This window comes from Anabrus simplex, chromosome 6 (genome assembly GCF_040414725.1).
Source record: "Anabrus simplex isolate iqAnaSimp1 chromosome 6, ASM4041472v1, whole genome shotgun sequence".
Lineage (NCBI taxonomy): Eukaryota > Metazoa > Arthropoda > Insecta > Orthoptera > Tettigoniidae > Anabrus > Anabrus simplex.
The window spans coordinates 172,343,002-172,370,273 of NC_090270.1; the positions used below are offsets into that span (position 1 = coordinate 172,343,002).

At 39.7% G+C, this 27,272-nt stretch overlaps 1 protein-coding gene across 3 annotated transcripts in view; it reads left to right on the forward strand.

Annotated features, from left to right (window-relative positions):
• gig (tuberin) overlaps positions 1 to 27,272 on the forward strand; it is a 619,250-nt gene that overhangs the window by 432,073 nt on the left and 159,905 nt on the right. For all 3 annotated transcript variants that reach the window (XM_067150053.2, XM_067150054.2, XM_067150056.2), the window contains 2 exons: positions 354 to 555; positions 22,830 to 22,956. In XM_067150053.2, the coding sequence (XP_067006154.2) occupies positions 354 to 555; positions 22,830 to 22,956 (329 nt within the window). The remainder of the gene's footprint in view (positions 1 to 353; positions 556 to 22,829; positions 22,957 to 27,272) is intronic.

Sequence of the window (27,272 nt, forward strand, 5' to 3'; positions counted from 1 at the left end):
CTGAAAATTTATTGTACTTCAGGGCATTGACGTGTTCTGAGTACCTTATATTAAGAAGGTCACCAACATCTTTAAAACGCATGATATAAAAGTAGTTTTCAAAACCAACAATAGGAACGCACAAATCTTACATAATGCCACATCCATAAAGCAAGTTCAATAGTTTTTCAAAATCAGGAGTATACAGGATTTTTTGCAACAACTGTAATTCTTCTTACGTCGGACAGACCGGGAGAAAACTCATAATACATTCAAACAAAGGCTGATGATACTCCAGGAGCTTTTAGTTGTATCTGTGCAAGTTTTTTAATGCTTATTATCCTACTCAATAAATTTGTTCCATATGTTTCTAGAAGGAGGGAAGTCTCGTAATCCTGTGCGTCGCTCAAATTCCAGTCCAGAGATGAGTGCCAGTTGGAAAAATGCCTTTATGAATCGAGAAAAAGAGAGAGATGGACAGGCTGAAGCTGAGGGTGTTGGTAATGGATTGGGTGGAGGGGAAAATCAGGCCGAAGGCAAGAAGTCTGTAAAGCAGACCTATTCCAAGGACCCCAGGTAAACTAGTTCACTTCTAATTTTTATACTGAGTGCTCATAAAAAATTATTTTGCAAATTTTCAGACTTCATCAGTTTGTTAATAAAGTGTAATGTTACATGATTTGTAGTGAATTGTACTATGGCCACAGGATGCTATGTTTCTAGAATGTGGGGGTGCCATTGATTTCCTGGCCTATAATATTTACTCATCCTGTACATATTTTGACCCAGAATTAAATCTGAATAAAATGAAATATATATATATAACTCACACCATGCAAGTTGGCTATGCAGTGTAGACCTTGTACCTTTAACCTTGTATCCCTGAGATGGCGGGTTCAAACTTCCCCGTCCGCAGCCATGCAAGTAGTTTTTTTATGTTTTTTAATTTATGCTTGGCATATGCCAGGGCTATATCTATATAAATAAAATTGTAGGGGGCCCACTGTCTGTAATTTCTTTTGTTTTCTCAATTTTTCAGATATTTATTCGTTTTAGGTCAACTCAAGACCGAATCGGTGGTTTTTACGTTTCGTGTCTGTTTGTCTGTTTGTCTGTCTGTCTGTTTGTCTGTCTGTCTGTTTGCCTGTTCCACCATCACGTCGAAATGGCTGGATAGATCTCAACCAAAATTCATATTTAGAGTATACTCATCCCGGGGAAGGTTTCGATATGCATATCATTTTAAAATATTTGCACACACGGGGGGTTTATAGGAAAACCAGAATGGTTTTTCCACCATCACGTCGAAACGGCTGGATAGATCTCAACCAAACTTCAAATTTAGAGTACACTCATCCCGGCGAAGGTTTTGATATGAATATCATTTTAAAATCTTTGAATAGACGGGGGGTTTATAGGAAAACCAGAATGGTTTTTCCACCATCACGTCGAAACGGCTGGATAGATCTCAACGAAACTTCACATTTAGAGTATACTCATTCCGGGGAAGGTTCCGATATGCATATCATTTTAAAATCTTTGAATAGACGGGGGGTTTATAGGAAAACCTGAATGGTTTTTCCACCATCACTTCGAAACGGCTGGATAGATCTCAACCAAACTTCATATTTAGAGTATACTCATCCCGGGGAAGGATTCGATATGCATATTATTTTAAAATCTTTGAATAGTCGGGGGTTTATAGGAAAACCATTCTGGTTTTCCTCCATTTTCTCTTATACTATTGATTTTCTGTAAACTTAGTTTACCGTACGTGAAACGTCTCTTCATTATAAACAACTTTCGTTACGTTCATAACTTACCTTACTCTTCACGTGATGGAGAAATATACAATTTTCCGCTGGTATCATGCTCTGCATTGAGTGACCGACAGACCGACAACGAACCTACAGGTTACCATGGCAACGTCTCTGACTGCATGCCAGCAGGGAAGTAACGTATTGCCATTTTCCTCATCATGCTTTTAAATTCGTGGTTGTTCATTGGGTAGAAGGCAAGAGAGGCGTCAATCGGCCTATCTGCGGGATATCGTTGGATGTTATAACCGCCCTCGAATAGATTAAGTAATAGCACCATTAGTCATCTTCTTATTATTTGTTTACCTAAGAATCACTGGACCTAAATTTCTCCTCTGTTACCGCTTTATTATATCCATAACTCACACTAGCATAATTTATTGAGGGGCATTTGATTTTCCAATACATTCACTTGGCATTTACATATTTGTCGTTATCCTCAGTTATAATCCATTTTCTATTACTTTCAACTTTCTTAACTGTATTATTTTCTTCCTTAATTACGCCATATGTACGCGAGTGCTACAAACTACTGGATGTATTTCCACCAAGACTCATATTTAGAATACACCTGTCCTTGATAGGTTTTAGGGCAAATATTGTTTCTAAATTCCTGAACTGACTGGGGGGTTTATACGAAACCGAAACAGTGATTTTGAACTTCCACAAAATATACACAACCAAACTTAATGGAAATCTACCTACCGTGGTAGAAATTAATTTCTAAACCTTTTTTCTCATGTGCATCATTTCGATACGAGGATTAATAAGGGAGATATCATTAACGGACCGTTTTTCTGTACAAGTCCCATCGGATTTAACTCATGAGCGGGTGCGTGTAAAGCGTATTTGTTACAACTCGAAAACTACTGAAGACATTCGAACCAAAATTTATATTTAACATTTCATGTTCCGGAATGGACTGGCGGTTTATAGGGAACTCAAATGATGAGTTTACTCTTCCACAATATATGCAGAACAAGACCAACCTGACTGGAAATCGACCAAACATGATGGAATTCCACCTCTAAACCTTTTTTTTTCATGTGCATTTTTTCGTCAGGAGGATTAATAAGGGAGATATCATGAATGGTCACTTTTGCAGGTTAAGTCCAGCGGACATAGCCCAAAATGTGTTTTACATGGAGCAGATTCCTTATCTATATAAATCAAATCGTAACGACTGTGTGCCTCTACACTCATTATTTTGGCGAAATTTTCGTACAGCTTTCCGTTTAAGGGGTAATAATGACCATCTCCATAATTTTTGGTTTAGTTTCCTGAAAGTCCTCATTTTTACCCGCCTCGCCCTAAATCCAGATTGCGGCATAATCTACCAGAAGAAAAAGAAGATAATTGAAATTTGACAAAATTATACGTTTTAGCCTGTAACGAACGGAAAACATCTTAGATCATTAAATTTTTCACTTTTTATCCCCGAAGAATATCGAAATATGCAGGCAATTTTAATGATGGTGCAGACCTTCAGAAATTCCTATCACATAACGGATTGCACAATCTCCGTTCAATTTGGAATGATCTACAACCTTGGTCTTATGACTTTTTGTTGTATCTGTATCCCTTTTACGTTTGAATTTTCTCTATTAATCGATGTTAAGTCAATTTGGAATTTTCACATGCATAATTCATACTTTCAATTACTTATATGAAATACAGAATCATCAAACCCTTCACGAAAATTGGCCCACCCAGTAGCCATATGTGAGCCAAATGCTATGTATGTAGCTGTCACATAATTATCCGAAAAGTAATGTAATGTGAGATAATCTTGCAAAACCTTTACCCTGTTCCACGTTTCTAACTCAATCTGACCCAAGAATAGATGACATATCATAGGACCAGCCATTTAGGCCACTAAATCCGGCGTGTCTTATGGTATAATCCTTTGTCGATATGACGTACGTTTAGTAGCAGTTAATCTGTAAATGAAGGTCTTCAATATTGTAAACACGCATATACTTTTGTATGTCGATCTATATATATTCATTGATGTCGATTTTTAGCGATCGAGAAAGGGTGGGTCTGCTATTGAAATCAGTACTCCCCACACTGACTTTGACTGGCAGTAGGAAAGGGTTCCTTCTCCAACTCCTGTGTAACTGTCATTAGTAAGGAAGGCCTACAATTGTAATGAATAGTTCACTTCTCGATTTGACTTGCAGAAGGAAAGTGAGCATGCAGTTTTGTTTAAAACTCCCCTACCCGATTGTGTTTGGCAGTAGGCAAGCATGCCCGCCATTATAAAGAAATGTCCTCATCTAAAATGTGACTGGCATTAGGCATAGTGGCCTGCTATTTTGATGGAAACTCACCAACTTGGTGTGACTGGCAGTAAGCTGGCTGGCAGTAGGAAAATGGGCCTGGCATTATAATGATAACTGCACAACTCATTTTTGAGTGATAGTAGGGTAATTGCCTGCCATTATAATAGAAACTCCTCAACTGTAATATGTCTGGAAGTAGGAAAGGGGGGCTGCCATTTTAACGAAAACTCCCCAAATCGATTCTGTCTGCATAGTAGGCAATGGGGCCTGCAATTATAATGTAAACTTCCCAACTCGATTGTGAATGCCAGTAGGCAAGTGAGCCTGCCGTTATATCACAAATCCGTAACAAACACTTTACATTGGAAACAATGTACGGGGGCCTCCCCATGCTCTTTCTCGGATAACGCTAAGAGACATGCAATTTAAAAACAATCTTATTTACTGCATGTACACTATTTACTTCGATATTCGAATACAATGTAGAATACCGTAGCGAAGCACGGGTACATTCGCTAGTCTTCATTAAGGCTAGATATATTTCCTTTCCTTCCCAGTTGTGGCGTATTTGTCAATGTGGGGTGCTAATAAATATTATGTTCATACAAATGGCTAAAAGGACGAAAATCTTGGCATAGATAATGATAGGATGGTCGACCCACAACATCAAAGATCGTCAAACTGTAATCATTAGGTCACCATAACGCTAGAAGCAAGCAAATGTTATTTCACTGGTGGTGACTTGTCGGACCACGGAAAGGCATGCACTCAATGCCTCGTTGGGTCAAACCTAGTATATCAGACTTATTATTCATCAATCAGCAGAGCCAGTGGACGCCACGGCGGGCTAACCGAGAGGGCTGTCCGTGGTAAGTACAATGTTCAAAAAAAAAAAAAGGAGAAGGAAAAGGTAAAGAGTGAGAGAGAGCGTACAACGAACCAAATGTAAGAAAAGTGAATTGATTTAAAACAAATTGTATTTAAACTTCAAATGACTAGAATAGGCAGTGTATAACAAACAAAGAATGGGAATTAGAAACATTTGGCAAGGGCTCAGCCCGTTTGACAACCAAAATACAATCAATATGAATAATAATTAAGAATTCTTGGGAATAACGATTATAATTTTCAAGAAAAGCCCAAGACCAGAGTTCGACAGAAAAAAAACCAGAATTAGCACCTATTTAAATTTACTACTACCCTTTTCTTTAAAAAAAACCACATTGGTTAAGAATTAAGGGGGGGGGGGTACATTAGTATATCTGAAAATAATGATTTAAGGCCACCCTTACGATCTTCATTTGAAACCCAAAAGAGGGCAAGAGAATTAAAGCACGTCGGGAGGCAAAATTTTTACCACTCAATACCGGAAAAGAAAAAAGGGAAAGAAAAAGAAAACTGAGTGAGAAGGGAAGAAAAGAGGAAAAGGAGGGGGGGGGGGAATCGTTCCAGGCTGCTTAAACGCTATCACGTTGGCAATGTAAGCGACCACTCGGGCCTGTAGAAAAAGTCCAGGATGTGGCAACACTTCTATCACTTGTCCAAGCACAGTTTATTTTGGTGTATGAGATAGATAAAGGTATCAGTCTGAAGGACTCAGTTAGAATGGAGACCATGAAGCCACCAAATAATTTAACATTCAAAGTTCAAATCTTCATATAAACCACGAAAGATATAAAAAGTTGTAACATTTTGCTCACCCAGTCTGTTGATAAACAATGCAGCTATTCACAAATTAAAAGTAGGTAAAACGTCGCAACGGGCCAGCCGCTAGCGAACAGTTCTGCTCTCTCCACTCGTGTTGTTTTCCAACTCAATGTCTGACCGGGGAAACTAAGGAATAGCTTGCTTATATACGTGGTGAAGAGATTCGAGAAGTTACTCGATGAAAAATACGTAGGTGTGACGTCACAACGAGGGAGCAGCAACAGTGCCGGAGAACAGGCCAGTCAGTGAACAGCTGGGCGAGCAAGCAGATGGACGGTAGAATGCGACAGAAGGCAGAAGGTAAGATATAGTAGAGCGGTCGTAACACAGTTGTAGACCTTCCCTATCCCATAATCACCAAAAACATATTTGAGTTTGTGCAAAGCTACACACAGCAAAAGAAAGAAAATACACTGACTGACAGAGCAAATGCAACACCAAGAAGGAGTGGTTCGAAAGGGATTTAAAAAAAAAAAAATATGGCTTTTAGTGCCGGGAGTGTCCGAAGACATGTTCGGCTCGCCAGGTGCAGGTCTTTCGAGTTGACGCCCGTAGGCGACCTGCGCGTCGTGATGAGGATGAAATGATGATGAAGACAACACATACACCCAGCCCCCGTGCCATTGGAATTTACCAATTAAGGTTAAAATCCCCGACCCGGCCGGGAATCGAACCCGGGACCCTCTCAACCGAAGGCCAGTACGCTGACCGTTCAGCCAACGAGTCGGACTCGAAAGGGATGAAAGTTGAGGAAAAAACAGAGACGGCACGGACGAATAATTGATGTTTATTTCAAACCGATATGCAGGTTACACAATGCGCACGGCATCGACTCAGTAGGATGTAGGACCACCGCGAGCAGCGATGCACGCAGAAACACGTCGAGGTACAGAGTCAGTAAGAGTGCGGATGGTGTCCTGAGGGATGGTTCTCCATTCTCTGTCAACCATTTGCCACAGTTGGTCGTCCGTACGAGGCTGGGGCAGAGTTTGCAAACGGCGTCCAATGAGATCCCACACGTGTTCGATTGGTGAGAGATCCGGAGAGTACGCCTGCCACGGAAGCATCTGTACACCTCGTAGAGCCTGTTGGGAGATGCGAGCAGTGTGTGGGCGGGCATTATCCTGCTGAAACAGAGCATTGGGCAGCCCCTGAAGGTACGGGAGTGCCACCGGCCGCAGCACATGCTGCACGTAGCGGTGGGCATTTAACGTGCCTTGAATACGCACTAGAGGTGACGTGGAATCATACGCAATAGCGCCCCAAACCATGATGTCGCGTTGTCTAGCGGTAGGGCACTCCACAGTTACTGCCGGATTTGACCTTTCTCCACGCCGACGCCACACTCGTCTGCGGTGACTATCACTGACAGAACAGAAGCGTGACTCATCGGAGAACACGACGTTCCGCCATTCCCTCATCCAAGTCGCTCTAGCCCGGCACCATGCCAGGCGTGCACGTCTATGCTGTGGAGTCAATGGTAGTCTTCTGAGCGGACGCCGGGAGTGCAGGCCTCCTTCAACCAATCGACGGGAAATTGTTCTGGTCGATATTGGAACAGCCAGGGTGTCTTGCACATGCTGAAGAATGGCGGTTGACGTGGCGTTCGGGGCTGCCACCGCTTGGCGGCGGATGCGCCGATCCTCGCGTGCTGACGTCACTCGGGCTGCGCCTGGACCCCTCGCACGTGCCACATGTCCCTGCGCCAACCATCTTCGCCACAGGCACTGCACCGTGGACACATCCCTGTGGGTATCGGCTGCGATTTGACGAAGCGACCAACCTGCCCTTCTCAGCCCGATCACCATACCCCTCGTAAAGTCGTCTGTCTGCTGGAAATACCTCCGTTGACGGCGGCCTGGCATTCTTAGCTATACACGTGTCCTGTGGCACACGACAACACGTTCTACAATGACTGTCGGCTGAGAAATCACGGTACGAAGTGGGCCATTCGCCAACGCCGTGTCCCATTTATCGTTCGCTATGTGCGCAGCACAGCGGCGCATTTCACATCATGAGCATACCTCAGTGACGTCAGTCTACCCTGCAATTGGCATAAAGTTCTGACCACTCCTTCTTGGTGTTGCATTTGCTCTGTCAGTCAGTGTATCACTTGCATGAATATTGCACTGATCACTGAATATGTAATTTTCATGACTGCATTGTGCTTTAAATAAACTTTCAATGCATTAGGTTGTATTAAATACAGTACATATCAAAGAAATGTTATGTTCGGAACAAAAATGGCCAACCGGAAAATGGAAGGTTGTGGATTCAGATGCCTCTGGTGTCCAGTTGGCCATTTTTGTTCTGTACTTAATATCTCTAAAATGCACTATGTGTACTAAACATGACCTAATACATTGAAAGTTTATTTTGAGTACAGTGTGGTCATGAAAATTAAATACCGTATTTACGCAAATAATACCCGCATATATATATTTTTTAATTGAGGCATGAAATTGGGATGCAGATTGTATTTGAGTCAATGTTGGTACTTTTTTTTTTTTCAAAATCAGCCCTCCTGACGTTACGGTGCGGGGATTATTCAGTGGCGGCGATTATACGCGTAAATACGGTATTCGTTGAATTGGCTCACAACAGGGGACTTGTGTGCACTCTACAGTGTGATGGCAGTAGTGCTGCACCTGTAGCATAGATCCTTCCCAACAGAACAAATATGACCTAGGCTACCGTAGCTCAGTTGGATAGAGCATCCAACTTATAATATTGGAATGTTGTTGGTTTGAATTCCACTGATGTCGAGTCAGCCATTTTTATTCTAGGCTTAACATCTCTCCGATACGTACTATACTTACTGAGCATGACCTGATGTGTTGAAAGTTTATTTTGAATAGCATTGATTGTTGATTCTTCATTACATTACCTAGTGCCTTTTTCCTATTTCCAGTTTCAGTCTGGACCATATGCATCCAGCAAGTTTTGGATCTTTTTCTTCTACTTTCCTTTCCAATTCTGTTCTTGATGGCTCCATTCTCATGTACCCAAGCCACGAATTTTGTCATCTTCAAGGGAGGGTCTTCATTGGTTGTTAGAAGTGGGAACTCATATACCTTCTTGGTGACCTCTTTGTGCCTGTTTATTTTTGGAGAGGTAAGGTAAGGAAGGTGAAAATTTCCAATTTCCACTTTGTCCAGCCTATGGTCCACTACTGAATCTTGCTAGTTAGTTCTGCAATCACCGTAGTCAGACTAATCATGAGGTTGAACTTGTGGAACCTGGCTTTCTACGTGTCAAGTCTTATTGCATCTCACCATCTATTTTGTAACGATGTTCCTAACTCTTTTACTGAATTTGCATACATATATATCTGCATTTAAAATGGAAAATGTGAAAATTAATATTCATTAAATAAAATACACATTCGTCGGACCTTGTACTCGCACTTACTTCTTACCTGCTTACTTACACATACGTTGTTTGATGGGCGCCAGCTACCACTCATTGCAGCAATAATAGAATGAGAATCTTGACTATCTCTAGGGTGTGGGGTAATAAGCTTACTTTTGACAACATACCATATAAGTTCTGGGAAAAGGAGATTGGCGTTCGGTTCTCCCATTAAATTTGAGGTTAAGTAATTTTACTGTAGAAATGAAACGCTAAATTAATTTGATAGAACAAAATATATTCTTGAAACAATATATAAAATAGTGAGAACTGCTGCGATTAAAACAGATGAGAATATGAAATTATGACATTGCAACTGTAAGAAACTATTGCAAACTGTCCACTTCATGGCCGTATCGATGAGTATAATCAACAAATTAATCTAAAAAGCCACCTAATCGATACTTTATTTCTTTTGCCTTTGGCAAACTTAAAAATACATTAACAAACACAGTACATGTTTCGACCACTTAGTGGTCATCTTCAGCTGTATAAAAAAAAACATTAAAAAATAAAAAAAATAAAAAATCTTAGATGATAACATTTAAAAGCAAGCACATTGAATCTTAAAACTATATCCCATGGGAATCCAAAAAACTATTGTACTAAATGCTTTAAATGAAATGGAAGATGGGGGGGGGGGGTAAGGAGATTATGTGAATGATACTTAAATTACAGTATCGTTTACAATTGTGTTTAAAAACTTAAATGATGAAAAACATATTTAAAGTATTTAAAAGCGTCTATGGTAAAATTCTTTTTGATAACATTAGGTGGCATGAATAAAAAGTTTGTGTTTGTAATAATCTTCAGGCATTTGTGAGAAAAATAATAACTTAATTAAAATTTGCGTCTGTGGTGATGTTAAACACTTTGTTTTTAATAAACATATTTTAAAATATTCTAAAGTGTCTATGGTAAGGCACTTATTCAAAAACACTTGTGCTTGAATGAAAGTTTGTCATATGCACCAGTCTTCATGTATTTATTGTTTATATATAATAACTTCCTTGAGTGATATTCTTGTGGTTAAAAGGCCGTGTCGACTGTTTAACTTCTGAGAATTGCTCTTCGGAATGTGATAAAAGAAATTGTGTTAGTCGTTTAACTTGCTAAAACCCTGTGGTGGCTTCTGTTATATAAAATGGCGATCTGATTCGGGCAGCTTGCCTCGCGATCTGTAACCAGCAGCAGATCGTAATATATTAAAATATGACATATGATAAAAGTAAAAAGCTCCGAATTCTAAATAGATAGCGGGAAGATATTTGTATTCGAGATTGCGTGGCCTTGACTTACCTTATCTGGCAAATGTTTAATCCGTGTTGCCTCGGAGAACTGCCTTCATGCACGACCTAGTGTGATAGCGGTGTGACATGGTCTGATTGTTCGTGGAATATTCCGGAGAAAGGGGAAGTAGAGTTGTGTCGTCATCTAGTACGTCTTGTGAGGGGGGAGGGATTACTGGTTGTGTTTCAGTGACGTCGTGTTCGAGTATTTCATTTGTTTTTCTTGTTTGTTTACTGTTTACCATTTCCACGTATTTACTGAATTGTTCGTATAGGAGGTTTTTTCGTTCGTTTCGTTTAGATTCCGTTCCCTGTTCTCTAGTTTATCGAGAGTAATGTGGATGTTTTCTAGGTTATTCATTAAACTTCCTTTATTAATCCTACTGATAATTTGGAGATCTTGTCTGATGTTAGTGAAATTGTGATTTGCCTCCTTCATATGAGCTCCCATAGCAGAGTATCTTCTGTATTTCTCTGCATTAACATGTTCCTGATATCTAATTAAAAAGCTCCTCCCAGATTGCCCCACGTATGTTTTTTTGCACTGGGCATGTCAATCTGTAAATGCCAGATTCCTGGAATTCGTCATCTTTAAGTTTATTGACTTTATTGTGATTAAAAAAATCTGTGTTTTGTATTGTTGTTGGTTGAGAAAGCTATTTTGGTATTGTGCTTCTTAAACAAATTCGTGATTTCATAAATCCTCGGGTTATTAAAGGTGAATTTGACGTATTTCTTTGCATTCTCCGATTGTTGCTTTAGTTTAATTTGTTGTTGATATTTGCACTTAGTAATGATTTTGTTAATGAATTTCAAACTGAAACCGTTATGTAAGGCTTGTTGACGAATGAAAGATAGTTCCTTCTTTCTGTCTGTATCTGTTAACGGGATTTCAAAGGCCCTGTTGACGAAACTGTAGTAGGCGGATTTCTTTTGTGAAGTGGGATGTAAAGAATCGCTTTTAATTGTAGTCGGTGTAAAAGTGGGTTTTCTGTGTATTTTAAACTGGAAATGGTTGTTTATCCGAATTGTTTGAATATCTAGAAAAAATTGAGTGTACCTTCTTCTTCTTCTTCCGCTGTGAATTTTTATATACAGCTGAAGATGACCACTAAGTGGTCGAAACATGTACTGTGTTTGTTAATGTATTTTTAAGTTTGCCAATGGCAAAAGAAATAAAGTATCGATTAGGTGACTTTTTAGATTAATTTGTTGTAAGAAACTAGGCATGAATTTGAATTCGTCTTGACCAGACATTTAACAGTTTATACGGAATATATCCCTCACTGTTTCACTTGACTGTACCTTCAACACTTTGAGTGTAATTACAACGTATTCCTTAAATCTGGTGTTTACTGTAGATGTGTCACGCCTAATTTGGTGATGTATCCATGTGACTGCTTCTTCTCCATATCATATGACCTCTTTGTAAGTCTGTATGGTATAACTTCTTTGCAACTGTGTCCTTATATGACTCCATCAGTTCACCATCCATTTCTTCTCTCTTCATCTTCCGTTTAACTATTGACTCCCGTTGACTGACTGAGGCCACTCCATCTTCGTTCACTTAATGGCCAACTGTGCCTCTCCTTCCAGTAGAATAATGACTGACCCTGCAATATGCAGCCACCTTATATAGACGTTGGTTGACGCACCTACGTAACCTCCAGAAATAGTTATTATTTACTCCCACCTCGCAACAAATATTACATGTAATGGTAAAATCCCCCGGGGCTCCCAGTATGTCTCTCCCAGTAGTGAGTGCACCGCCAAATGAGCACGATGACGTAGCCATGACGTGGCGATGACTTGACAGTAATGCCAGCAGTATTGCACAATGTAACAGTGTCACATCCAACATCTGATATATAACAATTCTCAATGTACATGTCTTTAGTGTTAATCTACACACACACACACACACACACACACACACACACACACACACACACACACACACACACACACACACACACACACACACACACACACACACACACACACACACACACACACACACACACACACACACACACACACACACACACACACACACACACACACACACACACACACACACACACACACACACACACACACACACACACACACACACACACACACACACACACACACACACACACACACACACACACACACACACACACACACACACACACACACACACACACACACACACACACACACACACACACACACACACACACACACACACACACACACACACACACACACACACACACACACACACACACACACATGTATACAGTTAACTACAATCATGCAAGCGACAAGCATTGCAGAATAGAATTGAATAATAATTATATTACAATAATAGTAATCTCACAGATAAAATAATAATAATAATAATAATAATAATAATAATAATAATAATAATAATAATAATATGGACATAATAATAATAATAACACAGATAAAATAATAAAATAATAAAAATACAGATATCATCTTATAACGGGATTTGAACCGTTACAATTTCCCCCCAAATCATGTTGTCATTGGCAAAAGCAACTGCATTGAGTTCAGCCAATTGTTCCTTAATGCTCTTTATTATATCATCCATAACTGTGAGCACAGTGGACTACTCTGCTGAACCCCCTTCTTGACTGGAACCTTCTGGTACAGTTCTCTTGAATCTGGATTTTCCTTACCAGTCTTTCAGGCAACTTCATCTCTCTCAGACCCTGCTAGATTTCTCTTGCAACGTTGTGTGCCTTTCAGTATCTGGGAATGGGTTCTTCCCTGGCTTGCAATGCCCTTCCATCAACATTCAGACATTGAAGATAAGATATGTGGTTACCTCTGAAAAACCATACTGCTCTTTTTCCCGTTGCAGCTCTGTGACTGTTCTCAGCTTCTGCTTTATGATCTAACTGATAATTTTTGGTCCATGTGACTATGGGTGTGGGAAGACCAAGAACTCACTAGATGGACATTCTAAAGATGGACTGTGCAGATCAGGGAGGGACACTGGAGGATGTCATTAAAAACAGAACATACGCCAGTGGAAGAGGCTTGACAACAGTACCCGGGAAATTGGAACTGTAAAATGCAGGGTGTCCACCCATATAGAAAACGTGGAAAACTGGGAATTGTCAGGGAAATCAGAAAAAAAATCTGGAAATTTGTTCTTTTGCCACATAAAATGGACATACCGTATTTATCCATGTAATAGAAGCACATTTTTCTGTTTTTGTAACATTAATCTAGTCCGGCCCCGCGGTGTACGGAGCAATGCATCCACCTGTCACCCGGCAGCCCCGGGTTCTATTCCCGGCCACGTCAGGGGTTTTAGATTGTAATGATTAATATCCCTGCCCTGGGGACTGGGTGTTTGTGACGTCCTTAATCTTCCTATCCTGACACACAACATTCCACACTACTGCCATTCCAATTACACGTAGGTTCATACAATATGGTGCCAGTAGGGGCAAAAGATTCACATGGGTCGATGCCCTGAACAAATAGAATTTTAAATAAAAATAATAAAACTTTTAAAAAAATTAATCAAGGGCATGTTTTTTATGCCAGGAATAAATTGTAAAGAAAACTTAAGAAACATTTTTTTTTAAATGTGATCTCGAATGTGAAGTAACCGATAGCATCAATAGCTATATGGATAGCCTATCGTAAGCAGTGGCAACTGTGATCGATCGATTGATAGATCAAATTTTCAATGTTTTGATCTGCTTACTATCGAATATTCTGTGTTGTTGGGGAATGGCGAGCTTGATGAATTAGGCCTACTGTCGCCAGCCCTGAAGGTGGTTTTCTGTGGTTTCCCATTTTCACATCAGGCAAATGCTGGGGCTGTACCTTGCTTGCAGTGCTCTTCCATCAACATTCAGACATTGAAGATAAGATATGTAGTTACCTCTCAAAAGGCTATAGCTGCTTCCTTCCAACTCCTAGGCCTTTCCTATCCCATCATCGCCATAAGACCTGTCTGTGTCGGTGCGACATGAAGCCACTAGCGAATTAGGCCTATATTGCATTCTCAGTTTTTCTAATCACTTAATTACATGGCTTCCACATCAAAATATGCATGTAGGCAAAATTCCACAACCCAAGGATGACTTGTATAATATTATTATTATTATTATTATTATTATTATTATTATTATTATTATTATTATTATTATTATTATTATTATCATCATCATCATTATCATTATTTTAAATGCGCTGACGTAGGTAAGCCTTGTGTAAATGTGTATCATGGCGCTGTTCGGGCTGCGCCATGTTGCGTTTCTAACCTATTCTAACCTCTTTCATGCGAGGGGTTCGGAAGTTTTGAGGCACGACTTGGAGCTTGTAATATCACGTGTAATTTTGTGAATACAGGACAAGATACAAAATAAAGTGACATCACATTGTATGATGAAAGTTGTTTGTTGGTTTGGAGATTCTGAGTTTGTGAAGTATGTTTGTATGTATTCAGTCTTGACCCAGCCAATCCCAAGCTGCCATTCATATAGATTTATATTGGTTGAACACAATCTCGAAACCTGGCTGCCAAATGTAGTGTCTACATCGCCACGTGGTTAAGCTACCTCGCTTGGCGTGTGTGGTATAGGTTTTCAATAGTGTTCACTGTAGATGTAATTTTATTTACATCCGTGTGTTGGTTAGTTCTTGTTTTAGTGTCAGATATTGTTAGGAAGTGCATACACTATCTTTGAAGGTTTTGTAAATTTGTTTTCACTTGTGATTCGCATGTGATTTTCTTAGTATGGTATAACATTTTACAGACTTAGGAAGATAGTGGAACCTTTCCTTGAGGAAGAACAACACGGGTTCAGGAAAGGTCGAAGTTCTGTGAATCTTATCTTTGCAGTAAAAATGCTGACAGAAAAGTACTGGGAATACAGAAGAAATCTTGTGATTGCATTTGTGGACATTGAAAAAGCATATGATAGCGTTCCTTGAAAAAAGATATGGGATAGTCTGGAAGACCTAAATATGCCAAAGTGCTTAATTGACGAAGTCAAGACGCTATACCAGAAGTGCTACAGCTGTGTCCACATAGGCAACGGACGATCAAAATGGTTTGAAATAAAGAGAGGTGTCCAACAAGGAAGTGCCCTATCACCACTCCTGTTTGTAATAGTAATGGACAAGGTCATAAAATCTTTCAAGAAAATGGACAGTGAACCAAACGCCCTGGTATTTGCTGATGATGTGCTTTTATGGGGAGAGACAGAAGCTGAAATTCAGAAGAAACTTAAGGAATGGAACAATACATTCAGAAATTTTGGACTGAAGATAAGCAAAACAAAGACAGTGGAAATTACCATCAATAGGGAAGGAACAAGCTCAAATATATTTCTGGAAGTAAAATTCGAATCAGCTTCCCACTTCAAGTACCTCAGAAGCACAATCTCGAAAGACAACACTGTTAGGCAGTAAATACTCAGCAGGACACAGAAAGCATCAAACTTCTACAGTCAAGGCAGAAATTTTCTCTGGGACTGCAAAATACCTCAAAAAGCAAAAACAATCATGTATCACACTTACTTTGTAGCAATCATCACGTATGGTTTACAGACATGTACTCTACTAAACAAAGACTTCAGTAGAATCCAAGCAACTGAAATGAGATTCACTAGAACCATGAACCAAACTACCAGAAAGGACAAGATCAGATATGAAGTAAATAGGAAAGTAGCTGGTATCGAGGTTCCTATTACCAGTGTCATAAAGAAATGCAGACTTCAGTGGTATGGGCACATAAAGAGAATGAACAGGTAAAGTCCTGCCAGAAAATATTTTGACCGTTATCTCATAGGTACTGAGCTTGATAGCTGCAGTCACTTAAGTGCGGCCAGTATCCAGTATTTGGGAGGTAGTAGGTTCGAACCCCACTGTCGTCAGCCCTGAAGATGGTTTTCCATGGTTTCCCATTTTCACACCAGGCAAATGCTGGGGCTGTACCTTAATTAAGGCCACGGCCGCTTCCTTCCCAGTCCTAGACCTTTCCTGTCCCATCGTCGCCATAAAACATATCTGTGTCGGTGCGATGTAAAGCCAATAGAAAAAAAAGGAAGAAGACCACAGGGAAGACCAAGAAAACACTGCATAGAGACTGTAAGATCAGATGTGGAGGAGAGAGAACACAAATGGGAGGATGTACTGGAACAGAAGATGTATGAAGGCAGAAGGAGATGGCGAGCGCTTGTACACCACACCCGGGAAACTGGAGTTGGGAAATGATGATGATGATATTACATTTTACGAGGGCTGTTTGCCACAGTTATATTGCATCAGCTGTTATCGAAGCAGTAGAGTGCTGGCAGCATGAGTAAGGTAATAATGCTCACATGTTTTGTGAACTGTCATTTAGAAGAAAGCCGTGCAGAGTATAGGACTATCTAAAGATTTTTACAGTATCCTTATGTTACTTCTTTTTTTCAGCCGATAATGACTTCATCGAAGCCAAGGAAAACTTTGTTTAATGAAAGGTAGCTGCTTGATGATACTTTCAGAACATGGTTGAAACCCATACCTCAGGACAAATTTTCAGCATATTGTCTAATATGTAAAACATCATTTTCTCTTAGCAGCATTAAAAAGTCACATGGGAGGAAAGAAGCATGCCAGTAGTGTCAAGTTCAGCCAGTTCTCGGCATCCCTTTCAAGTTAGTTTTAAAAAGAACATTTGAATAGTGAAGTAATGAACCATTCCGTTCATTGTCTTATAGTCATGATTTTAGCCTGCGATATTTGGAATATTCGAGACCACCCTGAAGATCCTTGTATACTAATTTATTACATGAGAGAAGTGGAGTGTGAGCAGTTCTCGTGGGAAGAAATCAGCTATGTAATTATGAAGTTTCTAGAATCTCATAAGATAAATTTATAACCCCAGCGAAGCTCTTTAATTTAGGCAGAGGACGCCAAACACATCACCTATGTAGCGTGCCAACAAAGGATTTGGAGCGAAGAAAGAAATTAATTTATATCTTTGAGGACAGAATAGATGCATTTGATTTGATGAGAAAATTGCAACCTCCGTAATCGGCACAAGATTGTGATATGCGGCATGAGCATAGTGAGAAGTGCATAAGGGAGATAAGTACTTGGCACGCATTATGCATGCAAGCCGCGAGCGGGAGAATGTCGCGGGTAACTCGTTAGCGTGGGTAAGCGAGCTGTATTATATATATGGAGCCGCGGAGTGCTTGAGATTCATTCTTTGACTGTCTTACTGTCGGGACTGCGTGATAAGACTCCGAGCTAACGTTGAGACTAGCATCTGAACTGCGAGCCGCAAACACCAGGCACGATCTATTCGGGAAAGAAATTTCCCCTTCTTCGACCCAGTGGGAGCAACGACATGCTGAGAACAAGAAAGAAGTACGACGAGTTAGAAAAGGCAGGAGCTGTCAAAACCCCGAGCATCGACACGGGGATATCAGGAAGGCGTGCTTATCACGACGCCGAAGGAGACATCTCACATCCTTCGAGGAAGCTGCAGGAGAAGCCTTCATCAGCCAGCATGTATCCAGTAATCCGCATACCTGTGCTGCCGGCGATGACAACTGCCAACATAGAGTAAAATCCAGGGGTCCATAGAGGGGCTGCCTCGCAATGCCATTGATACGTCCAGGTTAGATCGCTCCAATTGGTTCTAAGCATGTAAATTATTGCAGTTAGGTTCAGGGTGGCCGTCAGCCACAACAATAGCTGTCTGATGTAAATAACAATTTGTTTAGAGTAATCAAGTACAGACCTCAAACTCAGGATAGTAGGATAGGCAGTAAGTTGTATATTCCCACTTATATAATTTTGATTTTTTTTATTTCTTTATTTTGTGGTATCTGTTCCGTCTTGGTCATGTTTGCTAGGTCTGTTAACCAGATACGGTAGTTAGAGCCGCGTAGCATATATTTATTTGAGATAGTACGTAATTCAGAGGAGATCTACACTTACTCCCTGACTCACATTGGAGTGTATCACATTGAATGTAGCTGCGGAGCTTGTTATGTAGGTGAGACAAAACGTCTGATCTCCACCCGCCTAAAAGAACATATCCGTCACACCAAGAACCAAAACACAGATATTTCAGCAGTAGCCAAGCATTCCTACGAAACTAGGCACGGAATATCATTTGACAAGACCAAGATCCTAGCAGCTATCCCTTGGAATCTGGAAAGAAAAATCCGCGAGGCTATCGAAATCAAGAAACATCCGAATAACATAAATTTAGAAGAAGGATACAAAATCAGTAATTCTTGGATGCCCATCATTCATAGCTTAAGACATACAGACCACAACATAAACACACGGGCCGCAACCCCATTACATAACAGCGCGGGCAAGCCCCCACTACCTGGCTGTGACATAAACTTTCCAGAAGCCTCGCGAGACAGCCAGGGCTTACGCCAGCCAGATAGGCTAGGATATAAAAGGCCAAGATCAAGGCCACTCTAGTAGTGTAACTCTGCCTGGGAGACTGATTACCTCGGATCGAGTAGGGGTATTTCAGTCGCCTTGACAATGAATACTGCAATGTATTCGAAACGTCGGCAAACTGTACGTGATATGCGTACAAGCACAACACGGTTCAACCCGGAAAATAAATTAAATAACAAACACAAATTGTTCTCTGTCTGCCACAGCTACCACAACAGACTCTTATCACATATAACTCAGATTCTTCTTCTTCTTCTTCTTCTTCTTCTTCTTCTTCTTCTTCTTCTTCTTCTTCTTCTTCTTCTTCTTCTATTAAAGAAGGTTTGCCAGAGATGAGATCTCTACAGAATTATCTTTCAAGAGAGCAAGTAACCAAAGCTGAGATTATGTGGTGCATGCATGCTGTCATAGAACACCACTCTTTACGTGCCACTGAAGCTAGTGTAAGTTTGTTCCCAGTAATGTTTCCAGACTCTGAAATAGCTTCGAAAGTTCAAGTGCACAGAACGAAAGTTGCATATACAATCACTTATGGTTTGGATCCCTATTTTCTTAAACAAGTTATTGAGATGTGTAGTAAGTGCACACATTTCACCGGTGGTTTTGGCGAGTCACTGAATAAAGTTTCTCAGATGGGCATTGATAATTTATTAAATGATGTTCCAGATGCTCCTATGTTGGTGAACATTGAATCTTTTGGCTTGCATACTGTCCACAATTTGTATAAAATGGCAGTAAAATTAACCCAGAGTTTTTTTTTCTTCCAGAGGCGTTGATACAGCACATGTTTGTAATGCATTCTTTTGAAGATTTGTGTCCAGGAGCAGACTTTTCCTTTTGTGAAGTGAGAGTTTTCGTAAGAAGACATTTCCACATTAGCGCTAACTCATCAACATTATATATTTGATCAGGAAGAAAATGTTCCTCTTCTATAAATATCTTGAAGCTCTTGCCTGTTGATTATTACAATCAGAAGGGGGCCTGAATGATTAGGAAAATATTCCTCAATTTGTTTCAAGAGCATTTCATACCGCAAGTAAGAAAATTTCTTAAAAGAAGAAATAGGCAAATGCTTATGCCAGATACACAGTTGTAATATAGATTAATTTCAGTTTAAATGAAATATTAAGGCTTAAGTTCAATGTTACTTTGGTATAGTAAAAAATCAATTATTTTCATGCATCCTTTTTTCTCCAACCTCCTTTTTCACAGTAAATGCCTTATTTTTTAAATTTCCAATCGCCTGGTCACCCTTCCTTCATTGTCCTCCCTGAGTATCAGACCTTATGACAGCATCTCGAAGCCCATCACAAGCCACCTTAACAATGTTCTGTAGCAAAGTAAAATGACTCTACATCAGTATGACTGTTTTGTGAAGAGAGATGTTGAAAAAAGAAATGTTTAAAATACAGCAAAATGTGTTTCCTTTCTTATGCATATGTTTTTCATCCTGAAATTTTGGCAGTAGCAAGTGCATGTGTAAAAAAACAACCAACATTTATTTTCTTAATTGAAGGGAATTTTATTGAATAATTAAAAATAATTAAAAAATTAAAACAGATTTTTCTTAAAAGATTTGATAGATAGACAAGGTTTCAGACATTTGACCTTAAGGTTGCCTACAGGCTGATGATGCCCTTAAAAATGGGTGAAACATGTCCTTGAGAAGTTTATATAGTATTATGTAAATTTCAACCATATAATATGTGGCATGTTTTGAATAGGTGGTGATGATAAGTAATTTTTGTGATAATTTTGCTTATAGATTTGAAAATGTCAGTAAATAACACAACATAATATTAATGTACTGAGTATCCTATGAAAGGCCACACCAATAGATTTAAAATGTCACCTGTAATATGTCTACAATTGTAATAGTTTTAGAGTTACTGAGCGACTTGGCTGTGTGGTTAGGGTCACGCAGCTGTGAGCTTGCATTTGAAAGGTATTGGGTTTGAACCCCACTGTCGGCAGCCCTGAAGATGGTTTTCCACGGTTTCCCATTTTCACACCAGGCAAATGATAGGGATGTACCTTAATTAACGCCATGGCTGCTTTCTTCCTACTCCTAGCCCTAGTCATACAAAACAACAACAACAACAACAACAACAACAACAATAATAATAATAATAATAATAATAATAATAATAATCTGTACACATACACCAGCGATCATTTCGTACATTAACAGTAACCTTTTAGGAATTAATTTTCACAGATAACTATTATTCCAGAACAATGCCAAACATTTTCAGTTATCCGAGTCACATGCAAGTCAGTATAGACCGATTTAAAATGTATAAACACGTTGTAGAATTTAGGTCGCTTGATGTAATAAGGTAGACACAAGAAGAAATTCGTAGAAAACCACTATCGTTGTCCACAGTATCTTCATAGTAATAATATAATCATATAATACTCATATCTGAATGTTGACATAAATTTTACATAATGATGATTTCAAATGGCTGCAGTCCTCCGGCAGAATAACAAGATGAATCATTACGTTTTCAAAGTAGCATACCAATAATCCCAAGGTGACACTGAAGAAATAAATGGGCTCTTTAGTCCATGTTTAGCAATGAATTGGCGTCCTTAGCCGTTATCTAGCCATGTCACCGGCAAACGGCAAAACAGTTTTGTGGCCGTCATGATTACTTGGCTGCCAGAGACGTGCGTCGTGCTCCTACCAGCACAGGCGGGCGAATCTCTGCTAACCAAGCCTGTTTCTCTTCGCACAGAGAATACACACAGCTGCGGGGCTGGGTGCCCAGCGAACGTTTCCAGAAATGCCACCAGATGGCAGACAAGATCATTATAGTGTCGTTTCATATAGACAAGTCATGCAAATAAGATTATAATTTCACGTGCTCTGAGAGAACTGATGCGCAGACACATGGTTAGTACTGCCATGGACGACTAGACAAGATTAATATGTTATAATTTAGAGTACTCTGAGCATAAATCACACCTCAAGTTACAGGATGTGCATAAAATACCTGGAAAATTACCACATAAAAATACTTAAAGCGCAATGGCACGACCATTGAACAAACCTCAGTATCTTGCAAGAGACCACTGCTAATAACATTAACACTATGACCATCAAATGTCAGTTTTATGAGCCAGCCACGCCGCCCGCATGCCAAGTGATGTACGTATTCTTAGTTGAAGGATGGGCAACATAATCAGGGAGGACAGCTAGAACAATAAAAGGCTGTTCAAAGTTTATTATGAAGACATCTCATATTGAAATTGTAACTGAGAGGATGCAGCATCTGATTGTCCGATGTGTTGATGTATTGTCCATGAGGATTCACAACAAATTGAACAGTGGCGAAGGCACGAATCCAATAAAAGAAGTCATAGAGATGAAGGAGAAAATCAGAGAAGAAATGACTGCCAGGCTCCTCAACTACTAGGAGCTTTGGTATATTTGATCTACCAGCATTGTGTCAGAGCTTGTGGATCTAAAACTGGTCTTCTCAACCCATAATTGATTACAGTTGTGCACTTGGAAGACACAAGAAGTGAATGATGTTGACGGCGAGAATGACTTCCCACTCCCCACTGTTACCAATCAAAATACTCTCTTTACAGTACTTCCAATAGACACTTGAATTTCAAATAATTTGTTAAATACAGGTAATTTAATTATCACCCTCAAATAGTTTACAAAAATTAAATAGCTCTGTCAGTCTCGGGCTGATTTGTTACTGTCATTTACAAATACTATGCAAGAAAGTCTGCACTCCTTATAAGGCCATTTAAAAAAATTATAATTCTAAGTTGTGAAAAAAGAAAGTCACAGGATGTTTTTTAAATCAACTCTCCATATGTCTAGGAATCAAGTAATATATCTTTGCATTTGATGTGTGTTGCAGAGTAAGTTGTGAAGCCATTCCAGAGGAGATCAACAGTTTGGGAACTACTCCACCTGCTGGAGATGCTCCTCCAGTACATCCTTCATTGCTCTCTTGCCACTCATATCCTGGTGCAGTTGCACAACTGGTCAGTCTCATTTTGATAACATATTTTTCTCATTAAAACATATTTTCATGTAATTTACCTAAAGATTATTATTTAAAATTGTGAAGAATTGGAAGCTCATATCTTACTTGATCCTTATCTATAAGCTATAAATTTCAGTTTTGTTCCATATTGAAGTGCAATTATAAGAAATAAATTGACAATACAATATATTAAGACTAATGTAATATTATTTATTTGATATATTGTATTGAAAAGGTGGACCCTCTCGTCAATTTATTTCTTATAATTACTTAAACCTCTCAGGCTGGGTGTACGTATCCATGTATGCTCACACTTAATAGCCAAAGCGGTGGTGCACCATATACGTATACACTTTATACATTACTACACAAAAATAGTTGACAGCATCTATGGAGAATTCATAGAAATTGGCATACACCAATGAGATCTATAAGCCTTCATCTTCCTGACCTGTCATTCTCTTCATGTGTCCATACCATCTAAGTCTAGATGTCTCTATCCTATTCTGTAGTGGCTCTTCTTTTACTATATCTCGAACCTTCTCATTTCTCATTTTATCCCATCTTGTCACTCCTACAATCTTATTTTTGATGTTATATTGTTCCCTAAATCATTTGCGTATATTAAGAAAAGTAACGGACCGATTATACTACCCTGTGCAATTCCCTTCCAAACTTTCTCTTCCTTCCTGAGATACATTATTTCCTACTGTGACTTTCTGAACCCTTGAATTTAGAAATGTTTTTATCCAACGTGTAACCCTTACGTCCAATCCTATTCCCTCCAATTTCCTTAATAATATTCCATGTTCCACTCTATCGAAGGCTTTGGAAAGATCTATGGCTATGCAATCTAACTGACCTCCTGAATCCAACTGATCTGATATGTCCTGCTGAAATCCCACCAGTTGTGCCTCACAAGAAAATTTCTTTCTAAATCCATACTGGCTCCTCATGAACCAATTTTTATCATCACATATCCCTCTGATGTACTTTGCTATTAAACTCTCCAGTATTTTACAAACTATACTGGTCAGGCAATTGGTCTGTAGTTCTCTGGTTTCCTTTTATCACCCTTTCCTTTATAAATTGGTATTATTATAGATTCCTTCCATTCCTTTGGTATTACACTATTATTTATGACATAGTCAAAGAGAAATTTTAAATAAGGCACTATGTACCACCCCATTGTCTTTAATACCTCCCCACTTTCCTCTATGATACTACCTAAGTACTTGAAACTCTCTACCTTCCTAAGTTGTTCCCCTCCAAGCATTATCCCTCTCGTAGATCTCTCCTTCTTTCTAGTTGTGATCACTATCTCGCTCTTTTGGGTATTAAATTTCATTCCATATTGTTCCACCTCATCTACCCAAGCATCTAACTGTTCCTGGATATCCTCTTCCTTTTCTCCCCAGACTAACGGGTCATCTGCAAACATCATCGCTTTCATTTTTCCTTCTCCAATTTTCCTTGCCACTTTTGCCATTATCTCGTCCATTGTTACTACGAAGAGCAAAGGTGACAGAGCACTTCCTTGTTTTAATCCACCTTTTTGCTCAAACCAGCCTGTTCTCTCTCCTCCTATTTTCAAACAACTGACACTCCCGTTGTACATCTCCTTCACTCTTTCTACGGTTTGTTCCTCGACCCGTTTTCTCTGTAAGGCTTCCCCTTTCTTGTTTCTACACACACTGTCATAAGCTTTCTCAAAGTCCATGAAGGCCATCACAAGATCCTTACCCCATTCATAATGATGCTCTTGTAGATGCCTTACTGCAAATATAAGGTCTACTGTGGACCTTCTTGATCTGAAACCATACTGCTCTTCTCTTTTCTTTCACCCTCTTTCTGATTCTATTCTCCAGAATCTTCTCAAACACCTTTGCACAGTGGTATATCAATGTGATTCCCTTATAGTTCTTAAACTCTTTTCTGTTGCCCTTCTTGAAAATGGGTATGATTACCCCCTTCTTCCAATCTTCAGGGGTCTTCCTTTCCTTCCAAACTACTTTCAACATACGATAAAGCCACTGTTTCCCTACCTCTCCTGCTGCCCTCACCATCTCAGTACTCACTTCATCTAACACTGGGGCTTTCCCTCCTTTCATCTTGTCCAGTGCTAGCTCCACTTCTGCCCATGTTAAGTCTTTTTCTTCTTCCATATTTCTTACTTCCTCCCTGCTTCTACTTTCCTCCTCAGTGCATCCTTCTGGGTTCAGTAAATCTTCAAAATACTCCTTCCACATTCCTTTGAGTTTCTCCATTTCCTGTACTTCATTTCCATTTTTGTCTATCATAACATCTTCCCTCATGCCTTTCCTCTGAAATGAAATGTTGTATGGCTTTTAGTGCCAGGATATCCCAGGACGGGTTCGGCTTGCCAGGTGCAGGTCTTTGTATTTGACACCCGTAGGCGACCTGCATGTCGTGAAATGATGATGAGGACAACACATACACCCATCCCCCGTGCTGTAGGAATTAACCAATTAAGGTTAAAATCCCCGACCCGGCTGGGAATCGAACCTGAGACCCTTTGAACCGAAGGCCAGTACGCTGACTGTTCAGCCAACGAGTTGGACGCCTTTCCTCTTACTCTTGACCATTCCATAGAGTGCTTTCTTATTTCCTTTGCTATCCTCTACCATCATGTTTGTCCACTTTTCCATCCATTTTTTTTTCTCCTCTGTTACCATCTTTTTAGCTTCTTCCTTTTTCGTCTTATATTCTTGTCTTGTTTCCGTTGTCCTCTGTTGAAACCACACTCTGAAAGCTTTATTATTCTCCCGAACTGCCGCTTTAGCTCTGTCGTTCCACCATGGGGTCTCTTTGCATCTTTTTCTGGCACTAGTTTTCCCACAAACTTCCTCTGCAGTTTTTACTAGTGTCCTCTTGAACCTTTCCCATTCCTCCTCTCCTTTGTATCATTTTTGTATCATTTGGTGGTAGATTCAATCTTACTTTTTCCTGGTATTCTTGCTTGGTTTCCTTTTCCTTCAGTTTCCATATTTTTATGCATCTTTTTTGCTTCTCTGTTCTCTTCCTTTCCGTCATTGTTCTCAGTTTCATTACCAGTAGTCTGTGGTCACAATCTAGGGCCTCTGCTGGTGTTACCCTTACATCTATAACATTCCTCTTCATTTCCCAGTTGTAGATCATGTAATCTTCTTTTGCACAAATCCAGTAGTTTCTCCTTCCTTATTCCTATTTCCCCATCCTTCCGTTCCAAGCACGTTCTTATAAGCCTTCCTTTCCTTGCCTACATGGGCATTCAAGTCCCCCATTACCACGTTATTTTGTCCATTCAATTGTCTCTCCAATTCTTCCTTAAAGTCATCTCTATCTTGTTGCGTGCATCCTGCTTGTGGAGCATACACTTGTACAATTTCCCAGGTTTTGTCCTTTGACTGTTATTGTGACTTTTATCAATCTGTCACTTATCGCTTTAACTTCCTCTTTCAATCCATTTCTTACTACCACTCCTACTCCATTTCGCTTTTCCTCATCATTTCCTATCCAGTACAACTAAAAACCATTCCGCAGCTCTCTCCTACCCTCACCCCTCCACTTACTCTCTGCCAGCCCTAGTACATCCAGTTTTCTTCTTTCCATCATGTCTATAATCTCTTCTACTTTTCCAATCAATGTTTGTATATTCAGTGTGCCAGTTCATAATCCTGTTCCTCTCCAGGGTCGTCTGTTACATCCATCCAGCTTATTGAGTTATCTACTGTAAAATGTATATATTGAGCCAAGTTTGGCATATGTAATATGAGGGATATTCCCAATTATGTGCCTGTTACTATTATTGGGGTTTAATTTCAACTTCAGATAGAGCCTCCATGGCTCAGGCGGCAGCGCACTAGCCTCTTACCACTGGGCTCTGTGTTTCAAATCTCATCTCAAAAACACTGTACTATTTTATGTAGAGCAGAGTCCAACACTCCAGTCATTTTTACGCTATGTTACTGTACTGTACAAACCATAGCCACTCCTTTAGCTGTCTGTAGAGAATTGCACACTTGATTGGTTCAGAAGGCCATTTTCTTTTGACAGAAGAGGGTGATTACTGTCTCATAGAAAACATGATAGGTTAAGATCAATTACAGACTTATCAATTTACCGCCATTTTGTATTGTCTTATCACGTTGAAATTGATGGAAACGCATTTTTCACAGTATTGTATCATTTATGGCATGCAAATGCTGTACAGTAGATGTGATAGCTGACACCATATAATTACTACTGTTACAGCGTTCAGTAAAGTCATAAAACTGGACCATAAGGCTGTAACACATCAGTAACTTTACGAAA